General features: G+C 39.4%; 1 protein-coding gene and 1 long non-coding RNA gene across 2 annotated transcripts in view; one reads left to right on the top strand and one right to left on the bottom strand.

Annotated features, from left to right (window-relative positions):
• Positions 1-16897, top strand: part of LOC131191324 (uncharacterized) — a 71103-nt gene that overhangs the window by 36626 nt on the left and 17580 nt on the right. The gene's annotated exons all lie outside the window — the stretch shown is intronic.
• Positions 13109-16897, bottom strand: part of LOC131191323 (monocarboxylate transporter 2-like) — a 35184-nt gene continuing 31395 nt past the window's right edge. Inside the window, exon 5 of the mRNA XM_058169354.1 lies at positions 13109-14137. Within this exon, the coding sequence (XP_058025337.1) occupies positions 13836-14137 (302 nt within the window). The 3' untranslated portion in view covers positions 13109-13835. The remainder of the gene's footprint in view (positions 14138-16897) is intronic.

Here is a 16897-nt window from a genome sequence, read left to right as displayed (position 1 = left end):
TGGTGGCATATCAGTTTCTACACCTGGATGAAACTGTCTATCTAGACCTGCTCCAGTCCGCTTCCGCCCGGTTACAGCACTGAGACGGCTTTGGTCGCTGGTGGATGATCTCTGAGGGCCAGGATAGGGATGTTCCTCTGCCCTGGTCCTGTTAGACCTCTCAGCGGCTTTTGATACCATCGACTATGGTATCCTGCTGCGCCGATTGGGGGATTGGGAGTGGAGGCACCGCTTATCGGTGGTTCTCCTCCTATCTCTCCGATCGGTCGCAGACGGTGTTGACGGGGGCAGAGGTCGGCCCGCGCGCCTCACTTGTGGGTGCCGCAGGGTCGATCCTCTCGCCTTTTGTTCAACATCTATATGAAGCCGCTGGGTGAGATCATCAGTGGCTTCGTGTGAGGTACCAGCTGTACGCTGATGACACCCAGCTGTACTTTTCCACACCGGGCCACCCCAACGGTTATCAAGTGTTGTCCCGGTGCTTGAGGCCGACGGGTCTGGATGGGGAGAAACAGGCTCAAGCTCAATCCTCCAAGACAGAGTGGCTGTGGATGCCGGCATCCCGGTACAGTCAGCTGAGTCCTCGGCTGACTGTTGGGGCGAGTCATTGGCCCCGATGGAGAGGGTGCGCAACTTGGGCGCCCTCCTGGATGAACGGCTGTCTTTGAAGATCATTTGACGGCCGCCTCCAGGAGAGCTTTTACCAGGTTCGCCTGGTGCGCCAGTTGCGCCTTTCTAGACCGGGATGCCCTATGCACGGTCACCACGCCTCGTGACGCCTCGCCTGGATTACTGCAATGCTCTCTACATGGGGCTCCCTTGAAGGGCATCCGGAGGCTGCAGTTAGTTCAGAATGCGGCTGCGCTGGTTATAGAGGGAGCCCTCGTGGCTCTGTGATGACACCTATCCTGCGCAGACTGCACTGGCTACCTGTGGCCTTCCGGTGCGCTTCAAGGTGTTGGTAACCACCTTTAAAGCGCCCATGGCATAGGGCCGGGTTATCTACGGGACCGCCTACTGCTACCGAATACCTCTCACCGACCTGTGCGCCTCACAGAGAGGGACTCTCAGGGTGCCGCCAGCTAGACAGTGTCGCCTGGCGACGCCCAGGAAGGGCCTTCTGTGGGGCTCCCACCTCTGGAACGAACTCCCCAGGACTCCGCCAACTTCCGGACCTCCAACCTTCCGTCATGAGCTCAAGACGATTTATTCATCTGTGCAGGACTGGCTTAGATTTTAAATTTAGATTTTAAATTTATAGATTTTAAATTTACAGGGTTTAAATTTGGTTTTAAGATTTATATTTATATTTTTAATATTTGGCATTAGAATAAGTTTTTTAATAGTTATTTTAATTGTATATAAATGTTTTATGTGCCTGTGAACCGCCCTGAGTCCTTCGGGAGATAGGGCGGTATACAAATTTGAATAAATAAATAAATAAATAAATAAATAATTCTAGGCCACAGGCCTATAGTATATTATACTAGGCCAAAGGCCTAGCAGAACAGACAGGTTTTACAGGGCTCATTTGAATGAGGGTAGGGGGAAAATGGGTATTTCAGAAGAGATGCTATTCCATAGACCAGGTGCCTCTGGTGGCTCAGCAGACTAAGTCTGTCTGTTATTAACACAGCTGCTTGCAGTTACTGCAAGTTCACGTCCCACCAGGCCCAAGGTTGAATCAGCCTTCCATCCTTTATAAGGTAGGTAAAATGAGGAGCCAGATTGTTGGGGGCAATAAAAAGTTGACTTTGTATATAATATACAAATAGATGAAGGCTATTGCTTAACACAGTGTAAGCCACCCTGAGTCTTCGGAGAAGGGCGGGATATAAATTCAAATAAAAAAACAAACAAAGAATGCCCACTTCTGGAGTCCTGGATGCCACAAGAAGACTCAAAGCTGTTAACTATGTTGAATCAAATACAGGAGTATAGGGGACAGAAAAGTCCCTCAGATAGCTATTGGGGTCAATGTCATGTAGGGATTTATAGGTATAGCCATCACCTTGAATTGTACATGGAAGAATACTGGTATGGCATGCTATAATAGTATAAATACAAAGACGGTTAGGGGACCGGAGGCTAAAACATACAAAGAACAGTTACAGGAATTGGGTATGTCTAATGAAAAGTACTAGGAATTACGTGATGGCAGTGTTCCAATATCGAAGCAGTTGCCACAAAGAAGAGGGAGTCAAGCTATTCTTCAAAGTACCTGCAGGCAGAATGAGAAGCGATGGATGGAAACTTAAGGAAGGAGAGAACCAACCCAGAACTAAGGAGAAATTTCCTGACAGTTAGTGGCCTGCCTCCAGAAGTTGTGGGTGCTCCAACACTTGAGGTTTCTAAGAGCTTGGACAACCATTAGTCTGAAATGGTATAGGGTTTTCTGCTTAAGCAGGGAGTTAGACTAGTCCAGAGGTCTTCAAACTTGGCAGCTTTAAGACTTGTGGACTTCAACTCCCATTCTGGGAGTTGAAGTCCACAAGTCTTAAAGCTGCCAAGTTTGAAGACCTCTGGACTAGATAGAAGACCTCCAAGGTCACTTCCACTTCTTGTTATTCTGTTAGTATGCACTAAAATGCCTGTGCCACCACATTCTGTAATTTGTATCAGCTGTAGCTTCTGAATAGTGTTCAAAGGGACTCCTTTGCAGAACATGCTTCAACAATTTCAACGCAACAAAATTTGAGTGACTATCTGGAGGGCCTCTCAGTCCAGAAATGGCAGTACAATTGGCACACAAGATGTAATGTTTGTAAGAATGCTCCCTTGCTATTTTTAAAATTAGGTATGGTGCCATCTGTGTGAACCAGTAATAAGAACATGGGGTCTTTGTTCTGTTCCTTGAATCCTGGTCATAATAAAAGAAGCTAGCATTTCATTCTAGTGTTGTCTACTACTGAAACTCATAAAGAACACCAGCGTGCTTTTTCTTTGATGCTTGCATAACAGCTGTTGTTTTCTTTGAAGTCTCTTAACTGATATCTGCCCAGGTAGCAACATTAATTGATAAAAGATCTGCAAAGGCTCCTTTCTGTTAGCACTCAGAAACATTTGCATAAAGAGGGGAAAAAAGATTGATGTATACATTACTCTATCAGGTATATTCTACTTCTTAGACTGTTTCTGTGTGTGTGGTATGCGTGTGAGTGCCTATGGATTGCATTTTTATTAAAGTCAGGCCATTATGTCCTAATGCAACAAATGTAGGATCATCAGTAACACTCTAGTACTGACAGAACCACCACTATACAGATTACACAACTCCTGGGAAGCCATTTATAAACTACAGCTGGCAACCATCGAGGGGGGAAAAAAATACTCTACTTGAACAGCATGTATACATTAGATGGTGAAATTTCATCAGATGAGGAAGATAAACATTATTTGCCAGTACACCTTCGCCTCAGCAAGCACTAAGATTTAGAGCTACAGGAGGTTTAAACCCCCTATAGGGAAACTGTATTTACCTTCTTGGAGATTCTTTTGAAATGCTTTGATTTCCTGTTACAGATCGTATCTGATTTTGATTATTCATTCTATGCAAATACATCAATTTTTCAGTCGCTTCAGACGTGATGAGTACACAGTGAGTATCCTAAGAGTAATTAAACATTACAAAACATGGAAAGAAATCTCCAGTAAAAAGAAAACTTGCGGGGGAATTTATAAGAGGGTTTAATTTGAACAAGGATACTCAAAACCCAGAATTAATTTTGAATATTACAAAAATATTCCAAGCAGTTAAAAATAATGAGAATATCAACAAATGTGTAGGGAATACATTTTCCCATTTTGGGATAAGAAGACAAATTCAAAAACTAAGAGCAGCTCTTGCAAATTTTAAGCCAACTGGGATTCTAACTATTATTGTTATTCCTCATGGCAAAAGTATTTCATAAAATTCAGCTTCTATGTTAATTAATTTCATAACAAAAACCTTCACCATAATAAAATCCATAGTTGCATTAAAAGTATATTTCATTTGTAATAACAATGTTTATAATTTGTAGAGTTACATAAAACTGTTCTGGAAAAGACTCAGTGGAATGAATATTTCGCAAATAAGATTTATTATAAAACACATAATGGAGTTTGTTTTAGTCATACTATAATAATAATAGGGCAAATTGTGTTAACCAACTGCACTAGAACTATGGGCTATTCCTCACTTGTACCTATCAGTGGTATAACATTAATCTTAGATGGTTGACTCAGCTTAAAGGCTGCTCTGCTGAAAGATGTGGGACTGGAGAAGAAGACGGAGTAAAATGGTAGATATCAGAAAATAATAACAAAGAAGCTTGCAGAGAAAGTACTGGAAATTCTATTATTGAGGCCTGTATAAACAGACATTTCCATCTGTCCTTACTTCCTAGTTGGAACCCAGTTCATTTGTCAAGCACTAAATGAATCGATGTATGAATTGATGCAACCACTGCATCAGGGCTGTGGTTGACCTGAATGGGTGGCTGTGGCCAACTGGGTGGGCGTGGCCAGCTTGATGCCACTCCCCAAACTGCTGGCATGTTTCCTCTTTGCATTGGGTAGACCACATCGAAGCCACGTTGGCCTGATCTTTCCTCTTCACACTGGGTAGACCAGGATGGCCACGTGGGCTGGATCCAACCATATCACAGACCAGATCTGGCCCACGGGCCTTGAGTTTGACACCCCTGCTCTAATGTAGTGTTTCTTAACCTTAGCAACTTTAAGCTAGGTGGACTTCAACTCCCAGGATTCCCCAGCAACAATTACTCGCTGGGGAATTCTTGAAGTCCATCCTGTTTGCCAACACTGCTCTATTGGAAATCCTTGTTTAGTGGTAAGGAAGGAGCCAGTCTTCCCAAGTGAGGAATTAGCTGTTTGCTGAGGCTGGGATGCCCATTCAATCTGCTGGTGGAAAGGAGAATAACAAGTCTCCAGTTACTGCTGTGTATCCCGTTACCGCTGCGTATTACATTTGTCTTCCTTGCTTTGAATATTTTTTTTAAGAATTTTTCTTTAGCATGCTTGGCTTGGACTACTGACACACCAAAGAGTGGAGAAAGAGGAGAGAGAGAAGAAAAAACTGCAGCAGGTTTTCTTCATCTTTGGAGTCTAATGTTTGTTTGCTGGCTCTCTGTCTACAAGGGACTTTGCCACATCTTGATAATCACTTTTTTGTTTCTGCAATGTCCTCATAATGTTGACTTGGTCTCTGTCCCAGAACATACCTTTCTTAAGACTTGGGGCCATCTGTGCCATACAGGACATTGGGCAGCAATTGTTCTTCAATAATTTTGATCTGCCAATCTTGTTGAATTGCACTTGTTGCAATAGCAGAGGGATTTTTTTAAAAAAACTGGGATGGATTGCTCGCCCAGTATCCAATCTTGCTCTTTTCTGGTCTGAATATAGGGCTGGCAATGATAGAAACCATACCTGAAGCAACTTTAAGTCATCCTTTAAAGATTCTAGCTTTAACAGAGTGGAGGAAAATAAATTTTATGCTGAACAAAGAGTGGTAAAGATTTTTTATCATGGATATATGTTAATTCTCTAAAATTGCTTAAAAAAACCTACTGAATCATTTTTTTCATATTTGGTGGCAATGTTGTGCATTTCAACATTTCTGGAAAAGGATTTGAACTAAAATGAAGCAAAATTTAACAGCTGAATTCCCATTTTAACCTGAAGTAGCCTTATTAAGGCTACTTAACATATTCCTCCTAGCTATACTGAATTAGCTTTGTATATGTTAACACAGGGTATTATATGTTTCTCACAGAAAAGGATGTCTAATTCCCTCTTAACCAACATTTAATTAACATAGGACACCAACTCTGGTCTATAACTCAATATAAGGATTTGAACCTCATCCAAAATTTGATTTTTTTTATGTATACAGTGAATATTTCAGTCCTATGGGATATTTAAAGTAAAACAGATTTTTAATTTTGATTGAATATATTGTCGTTTATGATTTTATTTGGTGATTTATACTTGTTGATCATTATTCTTAATTATCCTTGCTTGAAGCTTAATTACGATTTTAGTCATTTTTAAATGATATATTCAATCATTCAAAATTAATTTACACCAGGAAACTACTATCTCTTTGATATTTTAGGTCCCTTTTGGTTCATTTTGCTTTACTCTTTTAATCTCTTTGTGTGCTTTTTTTATGTATGTTTTTTTCCTCAAAAGCTTAATAAGTAGGGGTGGAAAATCAAGATTATGGCTTTAAAGAGCTTTCCCTCTTCTTCCAGCTTAGATTTTGCAGTGGATTTGATCTGCACACTTCACTGATTCTTTGGCAGCTGATGCAGCCAGGGGCCAGGATCTGCCCAGCTTTTATCAGATACAGACCTCCACTAACATTTTGGCTTGCAAAAAAAGGAAGGATAACACTTATCTGCCTGTGTCATGCCATCTGGTATATTCCATAACATATAGCATATTCTACATGAGCACCTTGTAAATACCAGTATTTATAAGAGCTCTGTACCTAATTTCAGAAATAGACCATCTGAAAGGTTGTAGGCATGAAGGAGAGGTTATCAAGAGCAACGGAAAGCTTTTTGCTCTGCCAGTTCCAGTCCCTTAGTAGTTGCCCCTTGTTTGCTAGGCAACTTGTCAAGAACATAAACCCACCATTTTTAGCATCTTCCTAGTTTTGGATCTCAGAACTCTGGGTTCAGCCTGACCCAACTCCAGGGCCGCAACAGCTGCAGCCGCTTCAGCCCCATGATCTATAACCTCCCTTCTTCAATTCCTGGGTCATCTGATTCCAGGAAGGCTTTGTGTTCCTCCACATAGGCCGTAGCCTCCGCAATTGTACTGATTTTTTCGTAATGCCCTCCCGGAAAATCATCAATCCTCTGGCATCAGCCATCTGAAGCCCACTCCTTCTGGTACAATTTGCTTGACAAAAATAATATTTCTTTCTTTTTCACGCACCTGTCTGGGAATCTGCCTCAGAATGGCTATCTCCTGCCCCTGTAAATCAGTGCCCCACTCCTATGTTTTCTAAGAATTTCATCTCGCCTCTTCTCACAAATTTGACATGAACCTCTCTGGGAACTGCATGCGTGCGTGCATATTGTAATTAACTCTATAAACTCGATCCACATCCCAATTCATGAAATCAACACCTCTCCCAAGAAATTCTCCCAACAATTTAGTCACAACATCTCTCAAGTCTTCTTGGTCCACTTCTTCCAAATTTTGAAACCTAAGGAAATAAGACATTTTATCCATCTGTAGTCCAAGCACAGCATTGCCTGTCGCCTCCTCTCTTTCTGCACTGCCCGCATCTCACCGTCCAGACTTTCCACTTTCTGCTTGTTTTCTGCTGAGACTTGTTGAGTATCCTTTAAATCCTTTTGGATAGTCACAATTTCTGCTCTTATTTCCGTTTGGCCTCTTTGCAAATCATCCAGTTTCTTGTCCATATTAGATAACTTTTCCAGAATTCTCCATCTCTCCAGCAGTTGGTCTCTGACCTTTGCCATTTGAAAAAAAAGAATCAAAATCCTCAGGCAAGCACAGTATCCTTGTAATTTCCTCCGGATCCACCAGGGGCACTCACAGGAGCAACGAGTCCAGAGTACAGTTAGTCAACCAGGAAGTCAAGGGAAGTGATGTCATCAAAATTCTCATAGTGAAGGCGGAAGCTGGACGCCACCACTGTTCCCCAGAAGGAGGGGGCCTCAAACCTTCCCTCCTAAATTTCTCCATCACCTCTTCTCCAGAGCTCCACAAAACCGTAATCTTCTTATTTTAAGTTCTCCTCTCTCCAGAATAACTCGTGCTCCTTCCAACCGCAGGGGAGAAAACCCCCGCACCGGAGCAGTCCACCACGCCACCGATATTCCTTCCTTCCTTCTCCTCCTCAATTCTTCTCCGCTCCTGTTCACCACCAGGCTGCTGCAGTTATAAATCCAATGCCCCGGTGTCACCGGGCACAGCGGCCCAGGCGACGACCAAAATAATGGCCGCGGCCTGTGGCCTCCGAACCCCGCCGAGCCTAGGACGCGCCAGCATCGGTCCCCACAGTCCTGTATGTCGGCTGGGAGACCCCTGGCGAGCCGTCCGTGCGGCAGGTGTCCTTTTCGGAACACCTGGCCCCTGGGGGCCTCGGCGGCGGCCGGATTCGGGCGCTGGAGGCAGGAGAAGCCTTCCAGACGTCCGTTGCCGCTGGATACCGGAAGTCGTCCCAAATACATCAATTTTTCAGTCGCTTCAGACGTGATGAGTACACAGTGAGTATCCTAAGAGTAATTAAACATTACAAAACATGGAAAGAAATCTCCAATAAAAAGAAAACTTGCGGGGGGGGGGAATTTATAAGAGGGTTTAATTTGAACAAGGATACTCAAAACCCAGAATTAATTTTGAATATTACAAAAATATTCCAAGCAGTTAAAAATAATGAGAATATCAACAAATGTGTAGGGAATACATTTTCCCATTTTGGGATAAGAAGACAAATTCAAAAACTAAGAGCAGCTCTTGCAAATTTTAAGCCAACTGGGATTCTAACTATTATTGTTATTCCTCATGGCAAAAGTATTTCATAAAATTCAGCTTCTATGTTAATTAATTTCATAACAAAAACCTTCACCATAATAAAATCCATAGTTGCATTAAAAGTATATTTCATTTGTAATAACAATGTTTATAATTTGTAGAGTTACATAAAACTGTTCTGGAAAAGACTCAGTGGAATGAATATTTCGCAAATAAGATTTATTATAAAACACATAATGGAGTTTGTTTTAGTCATACTATAATAATAATAGGGCAAATTGTGTTAACCAACTGCACTAGAACTATGGGCTATTCCTCACTTGTACCTATCAGTGGTATAACATTAATCTTAGATGGTTGACTCAGCTTAAAGGCTGCTCTGCTGAAAGATGTGGGACTGGAGAAGAAGACGGAGTAAAATGGTAGATATCAGAAAATAATAACAAAGAAGCTTGCAGAGAAAGTACTGGAAATTCTATTATTGAGGCCTGTATAAACAGACATTTCCATCTGTCCTTACTTCCTAGTTGGAACCCAGTTCATTTGTCAAGCACTAAATGAATCGATGTATGAATTGATGCAACCACTGCATCAGGGCTGTGGTTGACCTGAATGGGTGGCTGTGGCCAACTGGGTGGGCGTGGCCAGCTTGATGCCACTCCCCAAACTGCTGGCATGTTTCCTCTTTGCATTGGGTAGACCACATGAAGCCACGTTGGCCTGATCTTTCCTCTTCACACTGGGTAGACCAGGATGGCCACGTGGGCTGGATCCAACCATATCACAGACCAGATCTGGCCCACGGGCCTTGAGTTTGACACCCCTGCTCTAATGTAGTGTTTCTTAACCTTAGCAACTTTAAGCTAGGTGGACTTCAACTCCCAGGATTCCCCAGCAACAATTACTCGCTGGGGAATTCTTGAAGTCCATCCTGTTTGCCAACACTGCTCTATTGGAAATCCTTGTTTAGTGGTAAGGAAGGAGCCAGTCTTCCCAAGTGAGGAATTAGCTGTTTGCTGAGGCTGGGATGCCCATTCAATCTGCTGGTGGAAAGGAGAATAACAAGTCTCCAGTTACTGCTGTGTATCCCGTTACCGCTGCGTATTACATTTGTCTTCCTTGCTTTGAATATTTTTTTTAAGAATTTTTCTTTAGCATGCTTGGCTTGGACTACTGACACACCAAAGAGTGGAGAAAGAGGAGAGAGAGAAGAAAAAACTGCAGCAGGTTTTCTTCATCTTTGGAGTCTAATGTTTGTTTGCTGGCTCTCTGTCTACAAGGGACTTTGCCACATCTTGATAATCACTTTTTTGTTTCTGCAATGTCCTCATAATGTTGACTTGGTCTCTGTCCCAGAACATACCTTTCTTAAGACTTGGGGCCATCTGTGCCATACAGGACATTGGGCAGCAATTGTTCTTCAATAATTTTGATCTGCCAATCTTGTTGAATTGCACTTGTTGCAATAGCAGAGGGATTTTTAAAAAAAAAAACTGGGATGGATTGCTCGCCCAGTATCCAATCTTGCCCTTTTCTGATCTGAATATAGGGCTGGCAATGATAGAAACCATACCTGAAGCAACTTTAAGTCATCCTTTAAAGATTCTAGCTTTAATAGAATGGAGGAAAATAAATTTTATGCTGAACAGAGAAGAGTGGTAAAGATTTTTTATCATGGATATATGTTAATTCTCTAAAATTGCTTAAAAAAACCTACTGAATCATTTTTTTCATATTTGGTGGCAATGTTGTGCATTTCAACATTTCTGGAAAAGGATTTGAACTAGAATGAAGCAAAATTTAACAGCTGAATTCCCATTTTAACCTGAAGTAGCCTTATTAAGGCTACTTAACATATTCCTCCTAGCTATACTGAATTAGCTTTGTATATGTTAACACAGGGTATTATATGTTTCTCACAGAAAAGGATGTCTAATTCCCTCTTAACCAACATGCTTTAATATGCAAAATAATTTTAAATTGACAAACATTTAATTAACATAGGACACCAACTCTGGTCTATAACTCAATATAAGGATTTGAACCTCATCCAAAATTTGATTTTTTTTATGTATACAGTGAATATTTTAGTCCTATGGGATATTTAAAGTAAAACAGATTTTTAATTTTGATTGAATATATTGTCGTTTATGATTTTATTTGGTGATTTATACTTGTTGATCATTATTCTTAATTATCCTTGCTTGAAGCTTAATTACGATTTTAGTCATTTTTAAATGATATATTCAATCATTCAAAATTAATTTACACCAGGAAACTACTATCTCTTTGATATTTTAGGTCCCTTTTGGTTCATTTTGCTTTACTCTTTTAATCTCTTTGTGTGCTTTTTTTATGTATGTTTTTTTCCTCAAAAGCTTAATAAGTAGGGGTGGAAAATCAAGATTATGGCTTTAAAGAGCTTTCCCTCTTCTTCCAGCTTAGATTTTGCAGTGGATTTGATCTGCACACTTCACTGATTCTTTGGCAGCTGATGCAGCCAGAGGCCAGGATCTGCCCAGCTTTTATCAGATACAGACCTCCACTAACATTTTGGCTTGCAAAAAAAGGAGGGATAACACTTATCTGCCTGTGTCATGCCATCTGGTATATTCCATAACATATAGCATATTCTACATGAGCACCTTGTAAATACCAGTATTTATAAGAGCTCTGTACCTAATTTCAGAAATAGACCATCTGAAAGGTTGTAGGCATGAAGGAGAGGTTATCAAGAGCAACGGAAAGCTTTTTGCTCTGCCAGTTCCAGTCCCTTAGTAGTTGCCCCTTGTTTGCTAGGCAACTTGTCAAGAACATAAACCCACCATTTTTAGCATCTGCCTACATTCATCTAACCCTGCCGCAGCTGTTAGAAAAAGTGATTGATAGTTTCATCTCCACTAGCAGATGACAATTGGCAGGAAGAAAAAGATGCCAGGGAAATCAACTAATCCCTTTCTTTAAAATGCCTTACAACAAATCAGTAGGAACAGAACCATCCACTGACTTGGTTGTAGCAGAAAGAGACACCAGCAGCGGGGGCCCGCACAATTTATACCACCATTTTTTTAGTCAGCCCAAGGATTGATGGTTAGCACTTCAGCTCTGCCTTGAGAAACGGTTGTGCAAAATATCTTATTAGGACAAAGAATCACTTGGAACTTTTAGCTTAGCAGTTATTCAAATATGTCTTTTTAAAATTAGAAATAGTAAGTACTTTACAACAAATACCTTATTATTATAGCAATAACAATAGCACTTATATACTGCTCCGTAGTGCTTTACAGTCCTCTCTAAGCAGTTTACAGAGTCAGCATATTGCCCCCAACAATCTGGGTCCTCAAGGATGTAAGGCTGAATTAACCTTGAGCCCGGATGAAACTCTTGGCAGTGGGCAGTTAGCCTGCAATACTGCATTCTAACCACTGCACCACCATGACTTCTATGATTATGGTTAGTGACAGTCAGCCAGATGTTTACACTGAACTTGGCATTTCTGTCCATCTATCATCATGTCCTTCTTAAAGATGTGGAATTGTCAGACGTTGGTGTCCAATAATACTAATGCTATTGTCACAGGATGTGAGCTGTTCTGATTCAAGATGCCTTTTGCAATTGACTGGTGGTGATTTTTTTAATGCCAATGGTGTTCAAGTGGTGCTTCCAACATTTTGGAATTGCACCCAAGACACCTATTATCATTGATACTATCAGTGCTTTATTTTGCCACAGTCGTTCTACTTCAATTTGCATGTCTTTGTATTTTGTGATTTACCCCAGTTCTTTTTCTTCTATACTGCTGTCTTCAGGTACGGTCAGGTATCTAGATTTTTTTTTCTTATCTTTCTTTTCAACAATTGTTAAATCTGGGCCGCTATTTGGCAGGTATTTGTCTGTTTGCATTCTAAACTCCCAGAGCACTTTAGTTCTTCATTTTCTATTATTTTGGCTATTTTGTGGTTTTACCAGTTCTTGCTTGCAGGCAAATGTTATTGACTGTTGATGCAAAGTAGAATCCTATCATACATATATGGCTAGGTATAAGATTCACTCCTTTGGGAAGTGAGAAATTGGGGTATTCCCTTTTTTAATCTGCAGTTCCCATATGCTAAATTCCCTAAACTAACTCACTGATATTTTGGCAACTATGGTTGATGGGGTCCTTTAAGGGTTTTAATTTTGCCAAACCCACCAGATAAAAGTCAGAAGTAAAACAGAATGATTAACTCAATGCTTAGATATGAATATTGTTCTTTTTTTAGATAAGTGCATTATATTAAGTTCTTGCAGGCTTTGGTCTCTATGTGTTTGTTCAAATCAATGGACGTGTCAATATTCTGAAAAGGCAACTGGACATGTCTCTGTGAGTTCACTTTCAGCAAGCATATCTTACTATTTTATTCTATGTACAAGCTTACCTTCAAATACAAAGCAAATAAAAATACCCTGAAAGAAAAAAAAATTTTTTTACACTTCGCTGAGATTCTTCTTATAGAAACTTTTTGCAGAAGTGGTATTTTTTACTGGAATGTTGAGGAGCAAATCTTGGATCTTCCAGTGTAAAAAGTGCTGTGGGTTGCTGTGCGGTTTTTTTTAAAAAAAAAAAACCTTTATTTTCTATTATACAACATTTCTCTACTCTTCTAGTTTTGCTACAACAGAAACAGGAGTACAGGTCAAAAATTCAAGTATAAATGATCCTAAAAAATTTTTTTTTTCATCAGCTAGGACAGGTATACTCTCAGTTCTTTGGTAAAAACAAGATAAGGCTTAGATTTGCTGTAAAGCCAACTCTAAGTAATTGTCATGTATCCATATAAAATGTGACTATTTTAAAATCTAATTTCATACTACAGGTAGTCCTCGACTTACGACCACAAATTAAGCCTTTGCTAAGCAATTTCCTTAAAATTTCCTTTGCTAAGCAAAGCAGTTGTTAAGTGAATCATGCCCCATTTCACAACCTTTTTTTGCTATGCTTGTTAAGTGAATCGTTAGTCTTTAGGTGAATCATGTGGTTTTTAATCTTTTGATCTGGCTTCCCCCATTGACTCGGCTTGTCAGAAGCTTCCTAGGTATGGTTGCAAATGACAATCACAAGGCCCTGAGATGGTGCAACCTCTGTAAATACATGCTGGTTGCCAAGCAACCGAAATCTGATTATGTGACTATGGGGAATGTGTAAAAACTGCTCATAAGTCACTTTTTTCAGTGAACGGTCATTAAACAAGTGGTTGTAAGTTGAGGACTACCCTGTATATTTGTAGTCACTTTAAGGAACAATTTTTCATTCAGAAAACTTCGAATTAGATTTAAGGTTCAGTTGGGAGGTTTGCCCCATTCTTTAGTCCATTCTCATCATTCTTCAAAGGAGCTGTTTCATTAACATCTTGGATTTTTTCTACTGCTTTTAAGTTTCCTTCATTCTTTTCTGTCCTTGCATCCTCATGATCTTTCTTTTCTCCATCTTCCTTCATCTTTTTCTTCTCTTCTTTTGCAAGCATTCTGTAGTTGTAGTAATTCATGATGAAGAGGAATGTCCCAGCCAAGACCATCACTGCCCCGCATTTAATGAACATGTATTTGTAGTCTCCAAAGGTGTCAATAAGAGTACCTGTGAATAGAGAAATGACATCTTAATTATTAGTGACACTTATTGATCAAAATAGAATAAAGCTAAGCAGATTCCAGGCAAATTTTTACTCTAGATTGCTAAAATTATTAGAGAAAATGGTATCTACTTAATCCCACAATTAAAGATGGGCTTTTTTAAAAATAAGAAATATCAGCAAATCCTAGGCTAATTTTGAATCAATATTTTGCCACCTTTTTCGTCTTGCAGTACATGCATTTCATCCTCCAAATTAATGTGCAATCATGGTTTTCTTTGACCATTTTCTTGTCCTTGAGATACTGTGCATTTAATAACCACCATGGTGACAATTTATTGAAAGCATGGTACTTAATTATTCTAATGTCTAATCAAACAAACCATACATTTTGTAACAAAGATGAGATGCTTCCAGCTTGGGTGGATAAAAATACTGCACCAAGGAGCAACATAGCCCACGTTCATGCTTTAATATGGTGGCATTAGCAAAAACATCAAACAGAGGCTAATTGCAGCTATTCTCAATTTCTGCTAATCAGGATGACCTTAAGATCTGCAAAATACATTTCAATGAGAGTTTTAATGAGAAGAGTACTGGAAAATTCAACAGTAGAAGAGTCTTTCCACCTCTTCCTTTGAGAATAAGAGAAAGTCATAAAACACACCAGGAAAAATTACTTAGTCCATTAAAGCAAAACCCAGTAGTAGGTTGTTAAATGCCAAAGAACCAATCAATTTACCACTTATTAAATAGGGAGCAACATACTGAACTCATATCGCAAACTATTATAAAGCACTTTCTAGCCTCATTAACAGTCTTCAACAATTAGCCCTAATCTGCTTCTTAAAACTGCATACTGAAGAAAACATGCATGCTGACCTCTCGCTCTAAGACAGGAAGAAAGAAGCGGAAGTCCTTGCATTAAAAAAGGATAATTGAATAATAAATGTTTTTTGTAAAGACATTGAAAACTGAGGTTCCTTTTCACTTTTTTGACAATTAATGGTCATCTGGTATAAGTTGAAGTATCATCATCCACGGAACATCTGGATTTCAACGATTCTCATTTACACCACATGTATTTAAGTGTACAACTTTTTGTCCAAAGCCATTTTAGTTCCACTACAGTCAACAGGGTTAAGTCAAATTAAATCCTGTGGAGCAATTATTTTCTTAACAGCAAACCACAATAACTTAATATAGGTTGCAGTAATTTTGAACCTGCCACACATGGTCCTTAACTTCCTCGATTCAATAATACTGTTCTTCTAAAATAGAAACAACAGATACATTCTATATCTAGTACTTGTGTAAGGATTTAAAATCTAGCTAAATCATCCTAAAATAATTCAAAAGGAAATGGGCGCATAAAAGCTGTTAAGCAGTGGATTCTCTTTTGCTGGCAGTTTTCAGAGATGATTTAATAGATTCCTGCAATGACCAGAGAATCAGATAAGCTGATCTGTAACACAAACGTTCTATGATTCTAAAGTGATGCTGTTACCAGCAGTGATCTCCAAAAATTTATTAAGAAAATAAACATTTACCTTTGTCCCGGCTGCAGCTATTTCATCTTATCTTAGCAATATCCTCTGATAAAGATTTCAAATGTTTTATGAAATTGCTAAACGTGTATTAAATATGTCTTCAGCACATGAACCAGGGGTGAAATCTACTTACCTTCCTTACTGGCTCGGAAGTGCACGTGCCACATGCATGTGCCACATGCGCACACAGACCTTCTGTGCATGCGCAGAAAGTAAAAAACACATTACTTCCTGGTTAAAACCAGGAAGTAATGACACCCGGGCGGGTGGGCGGAGCTTTGCTCCACCATCGCTACCGGATCATCGAACTACTGGCCACAATCATTACAATCCAGTCCAATCCGGGAGCATTTTACCCCTGATATGAACAGTATTGCTATAAATATTCACATATTTATTTGAAAGGCGCCCCGAGATATGTTATCAGTGAGATAGAAGGCATCTCACTGTAATCAATAAAAATAAATGAAGTGTAAAAATCTGAATGATTATTAGATGGTCATGAATAATTAGAACTATCCATATATTTTAATGTTACCCATTTATTTTAATGTTATCCCAAAATCTAGATTTTTGCCATTCAGATGGTGAACTATATCTGTGCAGTCCTAATCCAATACCTTAGCTATCTGAAGACTGGTTTTATCTTGACTGCTGCTGGTTTTAATCTTATGACAGCTGTTTATTTGTATAGTTTATCTGTTTAACTTTATATTAAGAATAATTAACTATTCAGCAGTACAGAAATATAATGAATGAACTGAGATCCTATTTATAAATCTACTAAATTCATAAATTTACATGAATATATGATGTTAATCTTTATCCAAAATCTAACTATTAACTTGCCAGCAAAGAAATTTGAAGTTTTGCAAGGCATAGAACATTTAGTTAGCAAGGTTCGTCCAAACTGATTTTTAAGCAGCCTTTGGGTAGTTTTAACAGTTTAGTTCTGCAACATCCATTTTAATGAATAAAAATTCCAAGGGAATGAATTTTCTTGTTGAGTGATAGTTTTATTCCTTGAGGCATACTTCTGATGAACCTAGTTTAAATGAAATTTGAAAACTTCAGAGAATGTGGAATTGATCAGGACAGTGCAGAATCAAGAAATCAGATCTTAAGAGTAGGAGGGAAAGTGTTAACATGTAAAGCTTCTTCCTTGAAATTAAAAGTAATGATTGTTTTTTAAATTGCTGAGCAGACTAATGGAAA

The sequence above is a fragment of the Ahaetulla prasina genome, chromosome 2, assembly GCF_028640845.1.
Source record: "Ahaetulla prasina isolate Xishuangbanna chromosome 2, ASM2864084v1, whole genome shotgun sequence".
Lineage (NCBI taxonomy): Eukaryota > Metazoa > Chordata > Lepidosauria > Squamata > Colubridae > Ahaetulla > Ahaetulla prasina.
Note: the sequence above shows the minus strand (reverse complement) of the source record. Positions and strands in the feature narration are given on the sequence as shown.